The sequence below is a fragment of the Solea senegalensis genome, linkage group LG16 (genome assembly GCF_019176455.1).
Source record: "Solea senegalensis isolate Sse05_10M linkage group LG16, IFAPA_SoseM_1, whole genome shotgun sequence".
Lineage (NCBI taxonomy): Eukaryota > Metazoa > Chordata > Actinopteri > Pleuronectiformes > Soleidae > Solea > Solea senegalensis.
The window spans coordinates 8,654,897-8,671,807 of record NC_058036.1 but is presented as its reverse complement, the minus strand read 5'-3'; the positions used below and the strand labels follow the sequence as shown (position 1 = coordinate 8,671,807).

Here is a 16,911-nt window from a genome sequence, read left to right as displayed (position 1 = left end):
CTATCCTGATTTAGAAAGACAGTACACTGAACACAAACCTAAGTTTTGCTCTGAAAGTGTTTGACTCCAGACAAACTCATGCATGTGATTGACGAGATCCCCTCAAAAGTTTTTATTAAGAATGAAATACAACCAAAATGTAGGTCACAAGCAAAAACAGATGCACAGAATTGCAAAAACACAAATCTATATGCATAACACTTATAGATTTTAGTGATATGCGAGTACAAGGAACAGTTGGTCTGCTGTGTGCAGACTGGGAAATGCTCTGTTATTTCTGTTAGAGATATTTACATAAAGCAGTCGTTCGTTGTCGTCTGCTCGTCTCTCAGCCGTTCTATTTTCCACTTGAACCCTGAAACAATCACAGAGGAGACACCGTGTCTTCATTAGTCGTGAACTCTTTCATGGACTGATTTCTAAAAGGCTGCGTTTGGACAAACCTTAAGTTTCCAGACCAGAAACGCCACAAAGGCTCCGTAGATGCTGCTCTTGATGATGAACACGGCGTAGGAGAGTTTGGCTGTCTGTGTGGCCCTCAGGTATTTTTCTGTTAACGTTCACATGAGACACAAGCGTGATTCAAAGTGGGGAAAATCATCTGGTGGACTTTGTGGAGACAGTTGATGACATGAACAGAAGCACACAATCATATATTCACCTCTGATATGGAAGTCTTTTGGAGCTGGAAGAAAAATAAGAAATGGGATATAAGAACAGATGATTGTTTACATGTGTGTCCAGATCAGGTTGAGAGTATGAACATACCTTCTTCACCATAGATGTACGCTGTATGAATGTTATAGTTTGTCCCATTGAAGAATGTGACGATACACTCGTATTTCTTCTGCTCAGCGTTGTACCAGTCTTCAGCATCGACTCTCAGTCTGCTGCTGATCCTGTAGTACTTGCCGTCCTGTGCGGCAAAGCTGTCAGTCGCAACCCCTGTGGTGACCGTCTCCCCGTCAACCTCCCAGGACACGCTGATGTGGTCTGGGTAGAAGTCACTGGCCACACAAAGTAAAGTCTTCTTCCTCTCATCGTTCTTCAGGTTGTGACACTCGTTTGACGACGGGCCAAACACCTCCACCTTTGGTTCTTCGACATCGTACTCTGATTGTGCAAAGACAGAACAAAGTAAATCACTAAATTATTGTCATTCAACAAACTAGGGCACATGATCAAGACACAGGAACTCAGGAATGGAATGCTGAATAAATGTCAAATAAAAGTTAGTTTTTTTGAAATTCTAGTCACAATCTTACCCAAAACGATTAGTTTAGTTCCCTCTCCAAAATAAGCAGGATATGTGTCAGAGCACATTGTTAACTCGCATGTAAAATACACTGACAACGTCTCAAAGTCTAAAGTCTCAAATCACCATTATCTTCCTTAATGATGCTTTTGATGCTCTTTTATTTATGAATATGACAAACATTCAGTTTGATTCAATTTTGCAATAATATACAACGCCACTTTTTCTTTTTCATATACTTTCCGGGCGAATGTCGTAATTTCTTTGATTTAAAATTACATTGATTACTTTACTAAATTAAATTGATTTTAAAATTGTACTGTTTCATTCGTTGACATAGTTCAACACAATTTGATGCTTTAACCACAGATAAAATTATTATTTTTTGGCTTTTCCACCAAACCCACTCAAGCACTCTCTCAATAAATTATTATTATTATTTGCACATTTATTTAAGCTCAGAAAAGAGACACTTACTCATGCACTTTTTAAAACGTTTTTTTTTTAAATGTTCTTACCTAACACCGTCAGTTTGGTGCCGCTGCCAAAGTAAGCTGGATCGTAGTTAGTCACACTGATACAAGGCTGCAGGAGAAACTGCTCAGCCCTCCAGCTATGAAAGCTTTTGACTCTCCCTTTTTCTTTAGGTTTAGATAAACCAAAACATTAAACTGTGCTCTGTTCTTTACAATCTTAAAATAACCACTGCAATGTTCCAATAAGGGTAGGCTATGATAAGAATATCAGCTGTTATGCCATATTCTGGCCCTAAAGCCAAATGTTTGATGCTTTTCTTTAGCTTGGAAACGCAGACGTTGCTTTTTTTTAACTGGCGTAAACCAAATTCTTATTGAACATAATATTCCACTTCAAATTTGAAATGAGTACACTTCCACAATCTTCTCAATAAAACCTCACACGTTGATTTTCTTAGTAGTGGCTGTAATGTTAGGTGAGAGGTTTGGCTCAGTCAGAGGTTGTTTCTTACCTAAAACAGTGAGTTTAGTTCCAGCTCCAAAGTAAGCTTCGCTGTATGAGCACAGAGACTTTTAACTGGAACAAAACCTCGTCCTCTTGCCTCTCGTTTTCTGTGTCACTTTTGAATTTCATCCAATATGAAAACTGTGTCACTTTGCCTTTAATATGCTTTAAGGTACCACACTTCCACAATTAACTCTCACCTATTGAACATTAATATCATTTAGTCATTCAGTCAGAAATGTATTTTATTCATTTTTTTTTTTTTAACCCAGGCACAGTCATAGTCAAGGTTTAATTATAATTCTATGTTAAGGAGTCTCTCAAGCCTTGGAATGTTTTTTTAGAGACAAAAACATCAGTAAAACCTGATTTTAAAATCATTTTCTTACCTAAAACCGTTAACTTTGTTCCGCCACCAAAGTAAACCGCTGAAGTACCAGAGTCACAGTGAACTTTCTCAGCAAGCAAATGTACACTAGCTTGTAACTCCAAACTTTTTTTTTTACCTCAAACAAACACATCTGCTCATCGTGCTTTAAGTTTGTAAGAGCTGAATCCAAAGTCTTACTCACCGAGAACGGTCAGTTTCGTTCCTGCGCCAAAATAAGCTTCGGTGTTAACACAGTGATGAAGCTCATCGTCAAAAAAGGACAGGACTGAGCTTAAACTATAAGCAATTACATACAAAATGTATTACATTTAGTTCTATTTCCATCATGTTGACTCACCCAAAACTGTCAGTTTAGTTCCTTTTCCAAAGTAAGCTGGGTTCAGATTGTCACAGTGCAATAATACTGAGCATCAAAGTCTTGAGGCTTTCCTTAACGGAATTAGCTTTTTTTTTTTTTTACCAATCCTTCTGTTTGTACTTGGACTAGCAAAATAACATTAATGAATATACAGGTGTGAAATTAAAGATTTACCTAAAACTGTCAGTTTGCTTCCTTGGCCAAAGTAAGCAGGATCAGCAGAGATCTACTTTCCCCTTTTCCTTCACATTCACACCAGCAGCAACTCTTTTATCACAATGTTTTCGTGAAGCTAAAGCTCAGACTCACCCAAAACTGTCAGTTTAGTTCCTTTTCCAAAGTAAGCTTCGCTGGCACCGTCACAGTGCAAAGATTCTGTGCATCAAACTCTCTGGTCTTTTTCTACCTGAACTACACTCGTCTCTAACCCAAGTCTTCTGTTCGTACTTGGACTCTAAAGCAAAATAACATTAATGAATATACAGGTGTGAAATTAAATATTTACCTAAGACGGTCACTTTGGTTCCTTGGCCAAAGTAAGCAGGCTCAGTGTAGGTCACAGTGTTTTCCGCTCTGCTCAAAATTTCAACATTTCCACAACAGATATGTCCTCACATTCCCAGCAACATTTCTATTTTTCCACGTTTGGTTTAATAAATTCAGGCTATGAAGCTCGGACTTACCCAAAACTGTGAGTTTAGTTCCTTTTCCAAAGTAAGCTTCAGATCCAGTGTCACACTGACTGTCTCCTCTACCAAAAACTCACAAAACCTTTCAACACACTTTCTAATAATCCAGGAGGATGAAGATTTAATCCTACAGGATCAGCTTCATCATGTCCAATATCTTTTTTTTTGTTTTACTTTATCCCAAAATAAACAAGCGTCCTTCTGTATTTAAAAGTTTTGATTTAGCCAAATTTCCTAATGTTCCTAATTAACTTCCCAGTATTAATTTTGCTTTTAGAATATGACATTTTCTTTTAGGTTTCCTGAGTTGCCCGTAGAAGGAGAAGGAGTGGCTGCAGATGTGGCATACAGTGTGTGTGAATGGCAGCAGGTTTTTGTACAGCGGCTCTATGGGAATATATCACCGTGTCCCCCCATCCCACAGTGAAAAAACATCACACAAAAAGCTGAACGCTTTTTCTTTTTCTTCTCTCTCCTTCCCCCACCCTGCGTCTCCTTATCTCAGCCTCCATCTCTCTTTCTCTGTGTGTGTGTGTGTGTGTGTGCGCTGCTATTTCTGTGACTGCTAAGAAAAGAAGCAAGAACAGAGGGGAAGGAAAACATGGGATTTTCTTTGTTTGTTGTGTTTTTATAGGTGCTCAGAGGAAGTGACATCACTCATGGTCACACCTCTTTATCCACCCAGTTATCTGTTAACTTTTCTCAATTAAGTCTTTTCATCTCTTTAAGCTGTACAGTGTGGCTACAATGGTAATGAAAGCAAATAATAGATTACTAAATTAATCACACACTACTTCAATCATCAAGTATTCAAATATTTCAATATTTTCCAGTGTCTTTGCTACTCTATAACAAAGAAGTCATTCAAATTGAATCATTTTGGTGTGTGGACAAAAGAAGACATTTGAGAACATCATTATTTTGAAGTTAAGAAAATATCAATCAACAATTTTCAACATTTCACAAACTGATAAGTTGAGAAAATAACGGACAGAGAGCTGTAGTTTAGCTGTATTTGTCTTACAACTGCAATTGTAATATTGTAGTCGTTGTGGGCTGCTCTTTTTTGACCTAAAAAGAATCACGTCTTTCATTTTTCTACAGTTTCACAGTGAAGTGAAATAGTTTTTATTTATTGGTTACAATATTAACACTAATCCCAATTTCTTTTCTAAACTATAGCTGCACATGGTGTATTGCATCACAGAAACATGATCAGGACTGTTCTTTTGTGAGTGTGTCTCTCTGACACACATTTAAGTCTAAAAGAATTTACATTTCCCTGATAATAAACCAAAACAGTTTGTATCATGTCCCTATTCCACCAAATCGGCAACAGGGGGCGTTTGTGTCTTGGAAATGGAAGCAGCTAATTCATCTGAAGAAATGGCTGAAAGCGTTGTCGTTTGAGTTTTAAAATCACACACAACAACAACAACAACAATAACCTGAAGATGATTGTCTGCTTCTTAAGTTGCACCACAGCTCTTTTAAGACAAATGAATATACCATGAGCCTCTCACTGGCCACTTTATTAGGTACAAAGGACAAATAAAAAGGGGCAGAAGGGGCACCATCAGGTGAGTGCTGTGCATTCAGAGATAGTCTTCTACAAACCTTTCCCATTTATAAGACTCAGTTTGAACTTCAGCAGCTCACCTCTAAATTCCTAAATGCACTGATTGCAGTGTAACAGTCAACTTGTTTTGTCTTGTATTTCACAGCCATCACTTTCAGCTGTGTTTCAGTGATGGTAAACATTATAATATTTACTGAATTTCATACTTTTAGAAAAAGTGGGTCAATACTAGAGCAATTTTCATAATCGTTTAATCTGTCGAATATTTTCTCGATTAATTGTTTAGTGTTCAGAATATCAGGAAACCTTGAAAAAATATTGATCTGTGTTTGTCAAACCTGGAAATGATGATGTTCTCAAATGTCTTGTCTTTTCCACAAACCAAAATGACTGACTTTTAATGATTTATTTCTTATCCAGAACAAAGAAATGAAGAAGATATTCACAATTAAGAAGCTTAAACAATCGGAAATCTTGTTTTAATCATAAAAAAAGCATCAAACCGATTACTCGATTATCAAAGTGGTTGCCAATTAATTTAGTAATCGATTAATCGTTTCAGCTCTAGTCAATACTGGACTCTAAACTCATTTTATTTTAACGTCTCATCTGCATGAACCTCAAACCAAGCCACGGATCCTTCCTGCCAGCATATCTTCTCCTATCATCACGCTCAGTATTTGTATGTTTGCCTGGTGCGTGTGCATCACTGTGACTGGCAACACAGTAGTAGGTGCTGCTGTCATTCACATTCAGCTCACTGATGTTAAGAGGGAAGCTGTTTTCGTTTGAGTTGATGTTGGACTGGAAGCGCCCCACACTTTGATCGTATTCTTTGGTGAGGAACTCCACTGGAGCTCCGTAGTGGTGTTGACGGTACCAGTACATGGTTTGGCTGGCTATGCTGAACCTTGTATCCGGGCTGCAGTCCAGCTTCACTGTGAGACCAGGCCGAGACACTTGATCCCCAGACTGCAGAACCACAATGGTTAGACCTGCAGATAATATTTCACACAGTTACGTTACACAAATAGTGATATCTTCAAGCACTGGTGAGAACGAACAATCATAGAAGATAAAAAAAAACCCACCTGATTGTAAAATAAGTGACAGATAAAGGATTGTGATGAGCATGTTTGTGACGATGCTTCATATGAACATCACAGTTCAAAAGAAACATGTTCTTCTAAATAAAGGTGGAGCAAGAAGTCTGATTGTTAGTGTCTGCCCGTCAGTCTGCTCAGATGACGTAAATGACAGCATCCACCCATGTTGGCTAAAGCAAACGTGGTCTATGATGTGTCTATCAAGTACTCTATCAAGTATTGAGCACATACTGAGAATGTTCTAGGAGAGGTTCCTTTTGGTTGTGGGAACGTTCCCTGAAGGTTCCCCCCTAGATTGTCCTGTGGTTGATATGGAAAGTTTTCCTAACGTTCTCCTAACATTAGTTTTTGGTTGCACATTCGGTTCCCGGAACCTCCTCACGTTACTGTGTCACAACCTAAATTTGTTCATTTAAGAAAGTGGCTAATTCCTTCTTATTGTCATTGTTGACCAATAGTTTGATTGTGTTCTTTGTTAATTAATTGGCGGTTTGGTCCATAAAATGCAGGAAATAGTGTAAAATGTTTCCCAAGCTCTAAAATAACACCACGTTTTGTCCATTGTTGGCCCACTCATGTGCAGGAAGTACTGCAAAGAATCAATCAAGTTATAATAAATATTATTGGCTGTCCTTTGTCAGGACAAAATTAAACGATCTGCATTATATTTGTTCATTTAAGAAGTCATTCAAATTGAATCATTTTGGTGTGTGGACAAAAGAAGACATTTGAGAACGTCATTATTTTGAAGTTTGGAAAATATCGATCAACAATTTTCAAAATTTCACGAACTGATAAGTTGAGAAAAAAATGGACAGAGAGCTGTACTTGAAGCTCTCTGTATTTGTCTTACAACTGTCATCATGGGCTGCTCTTTTTTCACCTAAAAGTGAACAAAGTCTAGTTGAGAAATCACGTCTTTCATTTTTCTACAGTTTCACAGTGAAGTGAAATAGTTTTCACACATTTATTGGTTACAATATTAACACTAATCCCAATTCTTTTTTTTTACATCTTATTCTAAACTATAACTGCACATGGTGTATCGCGTCACACAGAAATGATCAGGACTGTTCTTTTGTCTAAAAGATACAATTAAACATTGAATTTACATTTCCCTGGTAATAAACCAAAGCAGTTTGTATCATGTCCCTATTCCACCAAATCGGCAACAGGGGGCGTTCGTGTCTTGGAAATGGAAGCAGCTAATTCATCTGAAGAAATGGCTGAAAGCGTTGTCGTTTGAGTTTTAAAATCACACACAACAACAACAACCTGAAGATGAATGTCTGCTTCTTAAGTTGCACCACAGTTCGTTTAAGACAAAGGAATATACCATGAGCCTCTCACTGGCCACTTTATTAGGTACAAAGGACAAGTAAAAAGGGGCAGAAGGGGCACCACCAGGTGAGTGCTGTGCATTCAGAGATAGTCTTCTACAAACCTTTCCCATTTATAAGACTCAGTTTGAACTTCAGCAGCTCACCTCTAAATTCCTAAATGCACTGATTGCTGTGTAACAGTCAACCTCTTTTGTCTTGTATTTCACAGTGATGGTAAACATTATAATATTTACTGAATGTAACGTAGAATGAAGAAAAAGTGGGTCAATACTGGACTCTAAACTCATTTTATTTTAACGTCTCATCTGCACGAACCTCAAACCAAGCCACGGATCCTTCCTGCCAGCATATCTTCTCCTATCATCACGCTCAGTATTTGTATGTTTGCCTGGTGCGTGTGCATCACTGTGACTGGCAGCACAGTAGTAGGTGCTGCTGTCATTCACATTCAGCTCACTGATGTTAAGAGGGAAGCTGTTTTTGTTTGAGTTGATGTTGGACTGGAAGCGCCCCGCAGTTTGATCGTATTCTTTGGTGAGGAACTCCACTGGAGCTCCGTAGTGGTGTTGACGGTACCAGTACATGGTTTGGCTGCCCATGCTGAACCCTGGACCCAGGCTGCAGTCCAGCTTCACTGTGAGACCAGGCCGAGACACTTGATCTCCAGACTGCAGAACCACAATGGTTAGACCTGCAGACATAATATTTCACACAGTTACGTTACACAAATAGTGATATCTTCAAGCACTGGTGAGAACGAACAATCATAAAAGATAAAAAAACCCCACCTGATTGTAAAATAAGTGACAGATAAAGGATTGTGATGAGCATGTTAGTGACGATGCTTCATATGAACATCACAGTCCAAAAGAAACATGTTCTTCTAAATGAAGGTGGAGCAAGAAGTCTGATTGTTAGTGTCTGCTCGTCAGTCTGCTCAGATGACGTAAATGACAGCATCCACCCATGTTGGCTAAAGCAAACGTGGTCTATGATGTGTCTATCAAGTACTCTATCAAGTGTTGAGCACATACTGAGAATGTTCTAGGAGAGGTTCCTTTTGGTTGTGGGAACGTTCCCTGAAGGTTCCCCCCTAGATTGTCCTGTGGTTGATATGGAAAGTTTTCCTAACGTTCTCCTAACATTAGTTTTTGGTTGCACATTCGGTTCCCAGAACCCCTTCGTGTTACTGTGTCACAACCTTCATACAACCTTTATAGAACGTCCTTTTTTTGGTTCCCAGATCGTTCCCTCAACGTTACTTTGCCACAACCTTCATACAACCTGTGTGGAACATTAATTTGGTTACATTAACATGGTATGAATTTATATCAGGTATGAACAGGGCTGAAGGAGAGTAATGTTTGTGCTGTACGCTCGGTCCCTCCACCTTGACCCCGCCTGTCGCCCCATGTCAGCTGGGATTGGCTCCATTGTTGGCACCCTCATGTGGAGGAAGTACTGCAAAGAATCAATCAAGTTATAATGAATATTATTGGCTGTCAAAATTAAACGATCTGCATTATATTTGTCCATTTAAGAAAGTGGCTAATTCCTTCTACATACAACAGAAAAATGACATTCAGAGAAGTCACTGATATCATCTCCACCACAGTGTGGTGGGTGGATTTCTTCTCTCCTTTGATTATAATGAGTCAGGTGTTGGTGTGATGAAAACCGGCTCTTTTTGTAACTGACAGTATGTCTGTTGCAGCACTGTGTAGACTAGCAGCGCACAAATAGACAGCCTCATCTTTCACCTGTGTGCTGTTTATTTCCAGAGACCACTGCTTCTGCTGCACTCTCAAAGCCTTGTAACCAGATTTGAATCCTTCAGCGAAGGTTGGAGAGCCTGCTACTATATACACCATCATCTGAATTTGATTCCCTCTCAGCTGTCGATACCAGTACAGATACTCATAGTCGGTGTCATTCTGGTAGCAGTGCATTTCTGCCGAGATGCCAGGATGCCTGACGATGTTGCGGGGCCACTGAGTGATCAGCACACACTGAGAGACTCCTGAAATGAGAGATGCTATTAAACAGCATGGTAAATGTTTTTTTTTAGCTTTATCTCTTCGTTTTTAAAGACCTACTGGACATTTTAGTACATATTTAATCAAAGTTTTGATCAATATTTACCTGCAGCCCAGAGTACAAAAATTGTCAACGTGGTGATGCTTGGGATCATTTTCCCTTTGAAATGTTTGACGCTGCAATGAGCCAAACTTGAGATCTGGGGGGAGGAAATGACATCAGAATCTGTTGTTAAACGCAACAATGAGTAGACACAGAGGAGGCTCCACAACAGAGGTCAACTGAAGCAGAATTTAAGATATCAGAGCGATGATATACGCTGCTTATTTTTAATTGATGTATTTATTCATAGACAATTATGTTTTGGCTGTTATTTTCCCTCCATCTGGCAAAAAATAACAGCTGAATAAATAAATGGTCTGTGGCTCCTATCTGCATGTTTTGTATGTACATATATATGTGTATGTATATGTATGTGTATATATATATATATATATATATATATACACATCCATATATGTATGTGTATATATATATATACACATACATATATATGTACATATATGTATATATATATACGTACATACATACATATATATTTAATAAAGATAAATGAATCAGCCAAATATTAGCTGTAAGAGCTCTGTCTTGCGTTTGATGGTTTAGATGCTCACACCAAAGTGTTAAAATTAGTATTTTTTTTATTTTTTCTCACATACACTTTGTTACACTAAAATGAATGTATAAAAATATGTTGAGGAATAATTGTATCAGTGTGATATCACTGCTCTCTGCTGTCCACTGTTTGAATTGTGGAGAAGAGCCATGACATTAACTGATTCATCATCATTATTATTATTATTATTGTTATTATTATTAACAATAATAATAATAGTAATAATAATGATAATAATATTGTTGTTGTCCAGGGATGCAGCTAATGATTATTGTCATTGTTAATAGGTTGATTGTGTTCTTTGTTAATAATTAGCTGTCCATAAAATGGAAATAGTGTAAAATGTTTCCCAAGCTCTAAAATAACACTAAATGTTTAGAACATTAATATAAGATAATATAACTTGTTTGTAATTTGTAAAAAAAAAAAAAACTGCAATAAAGTAGGCAGGCTCGAGAGGAAAATAGTTTCTTTGTGTTATTACAATAACATTTATTGAACTCCTCTGTTAAATGAACACAAACAGATGCACTTGTTTTATATTTGACAGATGATCTGATACAATCTCTTCATCTGTGAAACTCTCTGGCAATACTGGCACATGTTTTATTATTGATAATTGACAATCCTTTTTGCAGCATTGTTCAAGGCCTAATTTTTTTTATTTTATTTTGCAAAGGCCATGATGACCACCTCTTTAAAAAACATAAGGTATGAGGTAAAAAAAAACCCCAAAAAACAGTTAATCTCTGGGTCAACGAGTATGGGAGTTACTAGGCAAGGGGGGAATAAAGCAATAGGCTACTCTAATGGAATTAGTGGGTTAAAGTTAGTCACACCGCGACTTTCTTCCAAATAACCCACATTTCATTCATAATATTATAAATACAGGCCTATAGTTCATGCACATTTGCACAGTGTGTTTTCACATTTGTGTAAGAAGGATTTGTGTTTTTAAGAATCTTTATTCTCTATTGTATTTGTATTGTGTTGTTATTGGTGCTTTCTGCTCTCATTATTGTATATATTTCTGGCATTACTCTGTATAGTATACTCTGTATAGTATAACTGGCTTCTCTTAAGTGGGTTTTCCCGTTGTGCTGATGAAGGATTTGTGCAATTGAGAAATATTTTTTAATTTAAATTATATATTTTTTTTTCCACATAGATCTTGTTACATTTTTTATATTTTATTTTATATATTTTAGATGTTCTTGTGGATAGAATAATAAAACATCACAGTTTGCTTAACCCTGTTGTGTTTTGTTTTATTCGGGGGGCGCTCGAGGGCAGTCTCGCCCGGGGTGTCGTTCAAGCTCGAACCGCCACTGGTGCGGAGGTTTGTGTGCGACAGAGTCGCCGTCTTTGTTACTGTGCCGACCAGCTGCTCCAAAATATTCTCCGCTGTCCTCGCGCGTTGCGTTCAGGATTTGAAAAACAACTGACGACGTTGCAACTCCACTCAGTTTAACACGGCCCTCAAAAGACGACGTGACGCTGGACGATTTATAAGTCAAATAGCCAATTAAGTTGAGCTTAGTGTCTCCTGCTGAGCGTTTGTACCAGAGCACCGTGTCATAGCTGGGGATTGTATGTGTTAAATTCACTTTGACTTCAGTGTAAGGGTTCACCAGCAGGTCCCGTGGAGTCTGAAACACTTGTATGTTTCCACTGAGGTAAACACCTGTGAAAAGAAAACAACGTTAGCAACTACAAAGTTTTGGAAAGACATGTTAATATTCGACATGTGTTTTATAGCAAGTTGCTGTAAAGTACAATACCTTTCATATAGATTATGAGAATGACGGATCTGAGGAGACACCGTGGTGTCATGACGAAGAATGAGTACGCAGCGTCTCCCTGCTGCAGTATGATCAGGAGGAGGAGCTTCAGGAGGTCATGCGCAGAAGTAGGCAGTGGCGGTTCGAACTTGAATGACACCCTGGGCGAGACTGCCCTCGAGCGCCCCCTGAAAGAAAAACTAAACAAAACACAACAGGGTTTAGCAAACTGTGATGTTTTATTATTATATCCACAATGACAACTAAAATATATGCAAAAAAAAAATTAAATAAAGAATTTAAATTAAAAATTAAAAAGAGAAAAATATTTCTCAATTGCATAAATCCGTCATCAGAACAATGGAAAAACACTTAAGAGAAACCAGTTATACTACACATATGCTAGAAATATACACAATAATATGAGCAGAGAGCATCAATAACAATCTCATACAAATACCATAGAGAATAAAGATTCTTAAAAACACAAATCCTTCTTGCACAAAATGTGAAAACACACTGAAGATAATGTAATTATTATACAATTGCACACAGAACAGAAAACACAATGTTTAAACAACCCCACACTTAACCCTTCTGGACTTCCTAAATGAAAAATCATCAGTTATGTCGTTCTGCTCACCTATTTGGTGATTGATGCGCTTTATCCCGCGTTCCCCCCTTGCCCATTCCAGTACGGAGACCCAGTAACTCCCATAGTCACTGACCCAGAGATAAACTGTCCTTCGAGGGGTGTGTCCAGACGCAACATATTTCTTGAAGCCAAAATGTGTGTCAAATTACCATTTTAGATTAAATACTGTATTGTCCCGACAGACTGGAAAAAGCATAATTTTTATGTCATTCAGCTGAAAATAGAATAATTCTGTAAAAAATGACCATTCCCTCTCATACCGTGAATCATATTGCTATCGCAATGCCAGTTAAAATAATCGCAATTTTACTTTTTTTTGGCCTATATAATTTTTTCTGTTGCCTTTTACCCTCCATCTGATAAAATAGATAACAAATAATACAAAAAAATAGATTAACCTCTTTCCCCAGTTATTGAACAACACTGGTCAGTCTCTTCAATCTACATTTTATGCACTGCAGAGCAATTATATACAGTATGTTCAGTAAATAATTATGTGTAAACTAAATATAAATAAATGAAACAGGTCGTCAATCAACATCCATCAAGGTTCTGAGAACAAAGAGCCGTCGTGTAATAACCATTGGACCATTAATAAATAAAATAAATAAAAAAATCAGGCAGTGGCAATTACGGCAAATATTGGCCCAATTAATCAAACCAATTTATCTGTCTACCCTTTCTGCCATTATGCACTAAAAATAATGAGCTTTACATATAATTTGATCATTTGACCTCATTTCTGAAGAGCCGTGGAAGAGGTTATTGTAAAAATCAGGTGGCTGGTTGATGAGCTGTGGCTCATGAGCAACACAGAAGTACGTGGTGGTGTGTTCAAGCGCTTTCAGCTTGATTTTAGAAAGTAAACCCGTTTTTTGGCTCCCGCTCAGATCGCCTGCTAATTTGAAATGTTCTCTAAATGGGTTTTGTCCCTTGGTGGCTGCATGTACCACAGCATCACCCTGTGGTCACTGTGACCGTGTTTACAGACGAGCTGCACAGTATCACAGAGGTAGACTGGTGGACCTGAACCCCCACACAAACACAGAAGGAAACAGATGATTGATTTATCAAGCTGACTCCAATATGATAGATGATTTTTTGCCCAGATGAATTTTACCCAATAATCAGCATTATTACTGATTTGTTCTCATAAACTTGATAAATGGTGGTAAGCGCACTATTCTATTAACACATTTCTTTTATTTAACAGTACCAAAATGTGTTTATTTTTCATGTATTTAATATTAAGTTTATACAACATATTGCTATATTGCAGAAACAAGGTCAGAAATGATGAGTCATTCCAATTATGAACCTTTTCACCGCCACAATATCCAGTGGCGTGCACAGGTAGACACTAGGTGGTGCTATAGCACCTTCCGTTGCCCTCTGGACCAAGCAAGTGCCCTTTTGAAAGTTTGTTGTTATTTTAAACAGTGTATGTGGCCCATGCTTACATGATCATGTATAAATACTGGACGATTAAAAGCATGTGATAATATTGCCCCAATTAATATGCCACACCTCCTCCTCCGCTGCACACACCTCTCTTCCTTTGTCAACGTGAACGTGCAGAGCGGGAACAAACGGAGGCGCAGAGCAGCAGCAGTGCACGTCTGTCGCCCACACACACCTGCTCCCGGCCCTGTCCCACCAGCCAGGTAACACATAAATGAATCGAGTCGACTGCACTGTTTGCCCCCTAAGCCTCAGTTGCCAAGCTATAACTTGCATTTTTTTGTCTCTGTTGTGAAGTAGCCTGTCTGATACAGTGCCACCACAGCTGAGCATAAATTAGCTGTTTTCTTGCATATTTGAGTATGAGAGAGCTATTTGTCCCTGTATAGCGGCTGAAGTCTCTAGTGATTGTAAAGTCCTCATCATATGGCTTTTGCATGATGACAGTTTTAAAGTCTTTATATCCGATGAGCATAGTAACGGTCGTCTTGAAGAAATCAGGCGTAGACTGATAAAACCACCACAAGTTAAACACCTGCACAAAGAGAAACGAAAACTGTATTTAGGTTTGTGATTAAAAAAGTAGTATTTTTGTCTCAAATAATATACAGCATTTATGTTAAAGTCTCCAGAGAAACACAAGTTGTTGAAATCAGATCAGATGCATTGCCTACAAATACTCGAGAAGAAAGAAGGGATATCATGAACACGGATGGACAAGTAACGTTTCACTGTAGACTCTTCACTGTAGTATCTGCGGCGTTGTAGCACCACCTACTGTGAAGATATGAAAGTCAAAACCTGCGTCTTCATTAAAACCCCAAATGACCTTATCAGTTTTTGTTCAGCAGCTCATACTTTTCACACCACTGTGTTTACTGACAGCACAGAAATACACGGCACTGTCCTCGGGCTGCAGGTTTTTCACAGTAAGAGCCCCGCTCTCGATGTTGTCTTTGATGGCTGAATATTTGGTTTGATTGACTGGCTTCCCTACAGAAGTATAGACAACAATGGTCATGCTCTCCCCTGGACGCTGCTTGTACCAGTCCATCTGGTTATGACCGGCATCTCTGTTGTGGCTGCAGTTCATCTCCACAGATGTGGACACATAACTCCAGCTGATCGCAGGGTGTTGAGTCACATACTGGCAGTGAACTATGTGGAGAAATGCAAAAGTTAAACATGATTTTGATTCCCATTTTTTTTTACAAGATATGAGACCCTGTTGCATTTTAAACAATGCAGGAACGACATATACTGGTGATACTCCCTTTCAGCTTGTAATTATTGCGTGGTTTCTTCTTCCTATCATCCATGAATTTTAAAATTCTTAAATCTTTAAGGTGACAGAGCAAACATTTAGTCTCCCTGTCAGTTCAATAAATGTACTAGCCTGGATTTTGAATGATTCTTCTTATATGTCTGCTTTTATGCACTGACATCTATTATTTCTATTATGTATTGAGTCGGGTGGGAACTGTGGCATCAGTGCAAAGCGTCCAACTCTGATCCAAGTAAATGTATCCATGCGGTGGTGATTCAATGTCCAGTCACGTTATCTTGTTGTGCAAGTCCGCCTTAGTATTACTACAGTACACTTTAGCACAGGCTGACTTGTTTACATGTATTTTAAAAGTGCAGATTAACCCAGTAATTAGTTTTTCCCCCAGTGACATGTAAACATACTGTGTATTTCTCAGGTTAGGGATGTTTAGATCTTTAGGTGTGGATTCAAACAAAAGCTCCTTTAGTCAGGTCTGATAGTTTTGTCTGAACAGAGCCTGTTTCAGATGAAGTACGCAGCATGCAGAGAATGTTACACAAGACCAAATAAAGGCAACGACAACAACATGAATCATCAATTGTAAAAAGCACTACGAGAGTGTAATCCTCCACCAGGGCTGCTAAGTTTACTGCAGTGTTAATATAATCCCCTGCTTTTCAAGGTTAATGGCTGATTTAAAAAAATCTTTATCGAAGACTCCAAATTTAATCTCCAGAAAATTTAGTCTAAACCTGCCCTTTACTCGTTAAATAATGCTGCTCAAAGACAGACAAACGGCAGATAAATGCATTTTAGTTCTTGTACCTTGTAGCCACAGAGTTGAGATGGTAAATCTGACGAGATTATGAGCCATTGTCATGATTCTGATACAAGGAGACACATCACATATACTGAGTGGCTGAGGCAGCTTTTTATTTCTGGGAGGTGTGACATTATCAACGTCACTCCACAGAAATAACCTCCCATGACTGAGATTAAAGACAAGCATTGGTTCACTAACTCCAGGTGTAAGCAGCTGTCAGTGAGCTGATGAAAACATAGTGATGGTGAGGTTTTTGTACTGAGGAGCAGTGATGTGTGGCACTGTGTAAACTAGCAGCACAGAAGTAAACTGCACTGCTGTTCAGGTCCAGTGTTTCAATGATTAAAGTGCAGGTCTGGTCTTTATCTGCACTTCCATGTATCTTAATATCAACTCCAGTTTCTGGATTTCCAGAGTCTGCTAACATGTATCCCAGGAACTGCAGCTGTCTGTTGTTTAACTGCTTGTACCAGAGGATTCGATTATAGCTATCAATACTATGTGAGCAG

At 38.3% G+C, this 16,911-nt stretch overlaps 1 protein-coding gene, 1 long non-coding RNA gene and 2 gene segments (V, D, J or C); all 4 read right to left on the bottom strand.

The window, feature by feature from the left end:
• Nucleotides 1–83: 83 nt before the first annotated feature.
• Nucleotides 84–12,270, bottom strand: LOC122782481 (immunoglobulin lambda-1 light chain-like). The gene is made up of 9 exons (XM_044046806.1): nt 12,197–12,270; nt 12,023–12,099; nt 9,845–9,938; nt 9,401–9,722; nt 3,295–3,335; nt 769–1,113; nt 662–685; nt 444–550; nt 84–355 (listed from the first exon to the last, which is right to left on the bottom strand). Exons 1-9 carry the CDS (start codon nt 12,246–12,248, stop codon nt 338–340), a joined length of 1,080 nt encoding a protein of 359 aa, XP_043902741.1. The 5' UTR covers nt 12,249–12,270; the 3' UTR covers nt 84–337.
• Nucleotides 3,414–4,259, bottom strand: LOC122782484. Its single transcript, XR_006361925.1, has 2 exons — nt 3,669–4,259; nt 3,414–3,558 (listed from the first exon to the last, which is right to left on the bottom strand). It is a non-coding gene; the product is annotated as an uncharacterized LOC122782484 (long non-coding RNA).
• On the bottom strand, nt 5,963–9,148 carry LOC122782463. The segment is given in 3 exon segments: nt 5,963–6,248; nt 8,018–8,393; nt 8,491–9,148. Coding segments are annotated over 3 exon segments (648 nt in total).
• A 2,740-nt stretch (nt 12,271–15,010) lies between the features above and the next one.
• LOC122782477 lies at nt 15,011–16,582 on the bottom strand. The segment is given in 2 exon segments: nt 15,011–15,470; nt 16,405–16,582. Coding segments are annotated over 2 exon segments (369 nt in total).
• Nucleotides 16,583–16,911: the final 329 nt, after the last annotated feature.

Bases quoted from the DNA above. Each gene is read 5' to 3' on its own strand.
- LOC122782481 (XM_044046806.1), bottom strand. From the start codon at position 12,248: ATGACACCACGGTGTCTCCTCAGATCCGTCATTCTCATAATCTATATG. The intron at 12,100-12,196 runs GTATTGTACTTT...TTCTTTTCACAG, and splicing joins TCTCATAATCTATATGAAAG to GTGTTTACCTCAGTGGAAAC. The intron at 3,336-9,400 runs GTCAGTTACAAA...TGACGGTGCCAG, and splicing joins AGTGCTGCAACAGACATACT to CGAAGCTTACTTTGGAAAAG.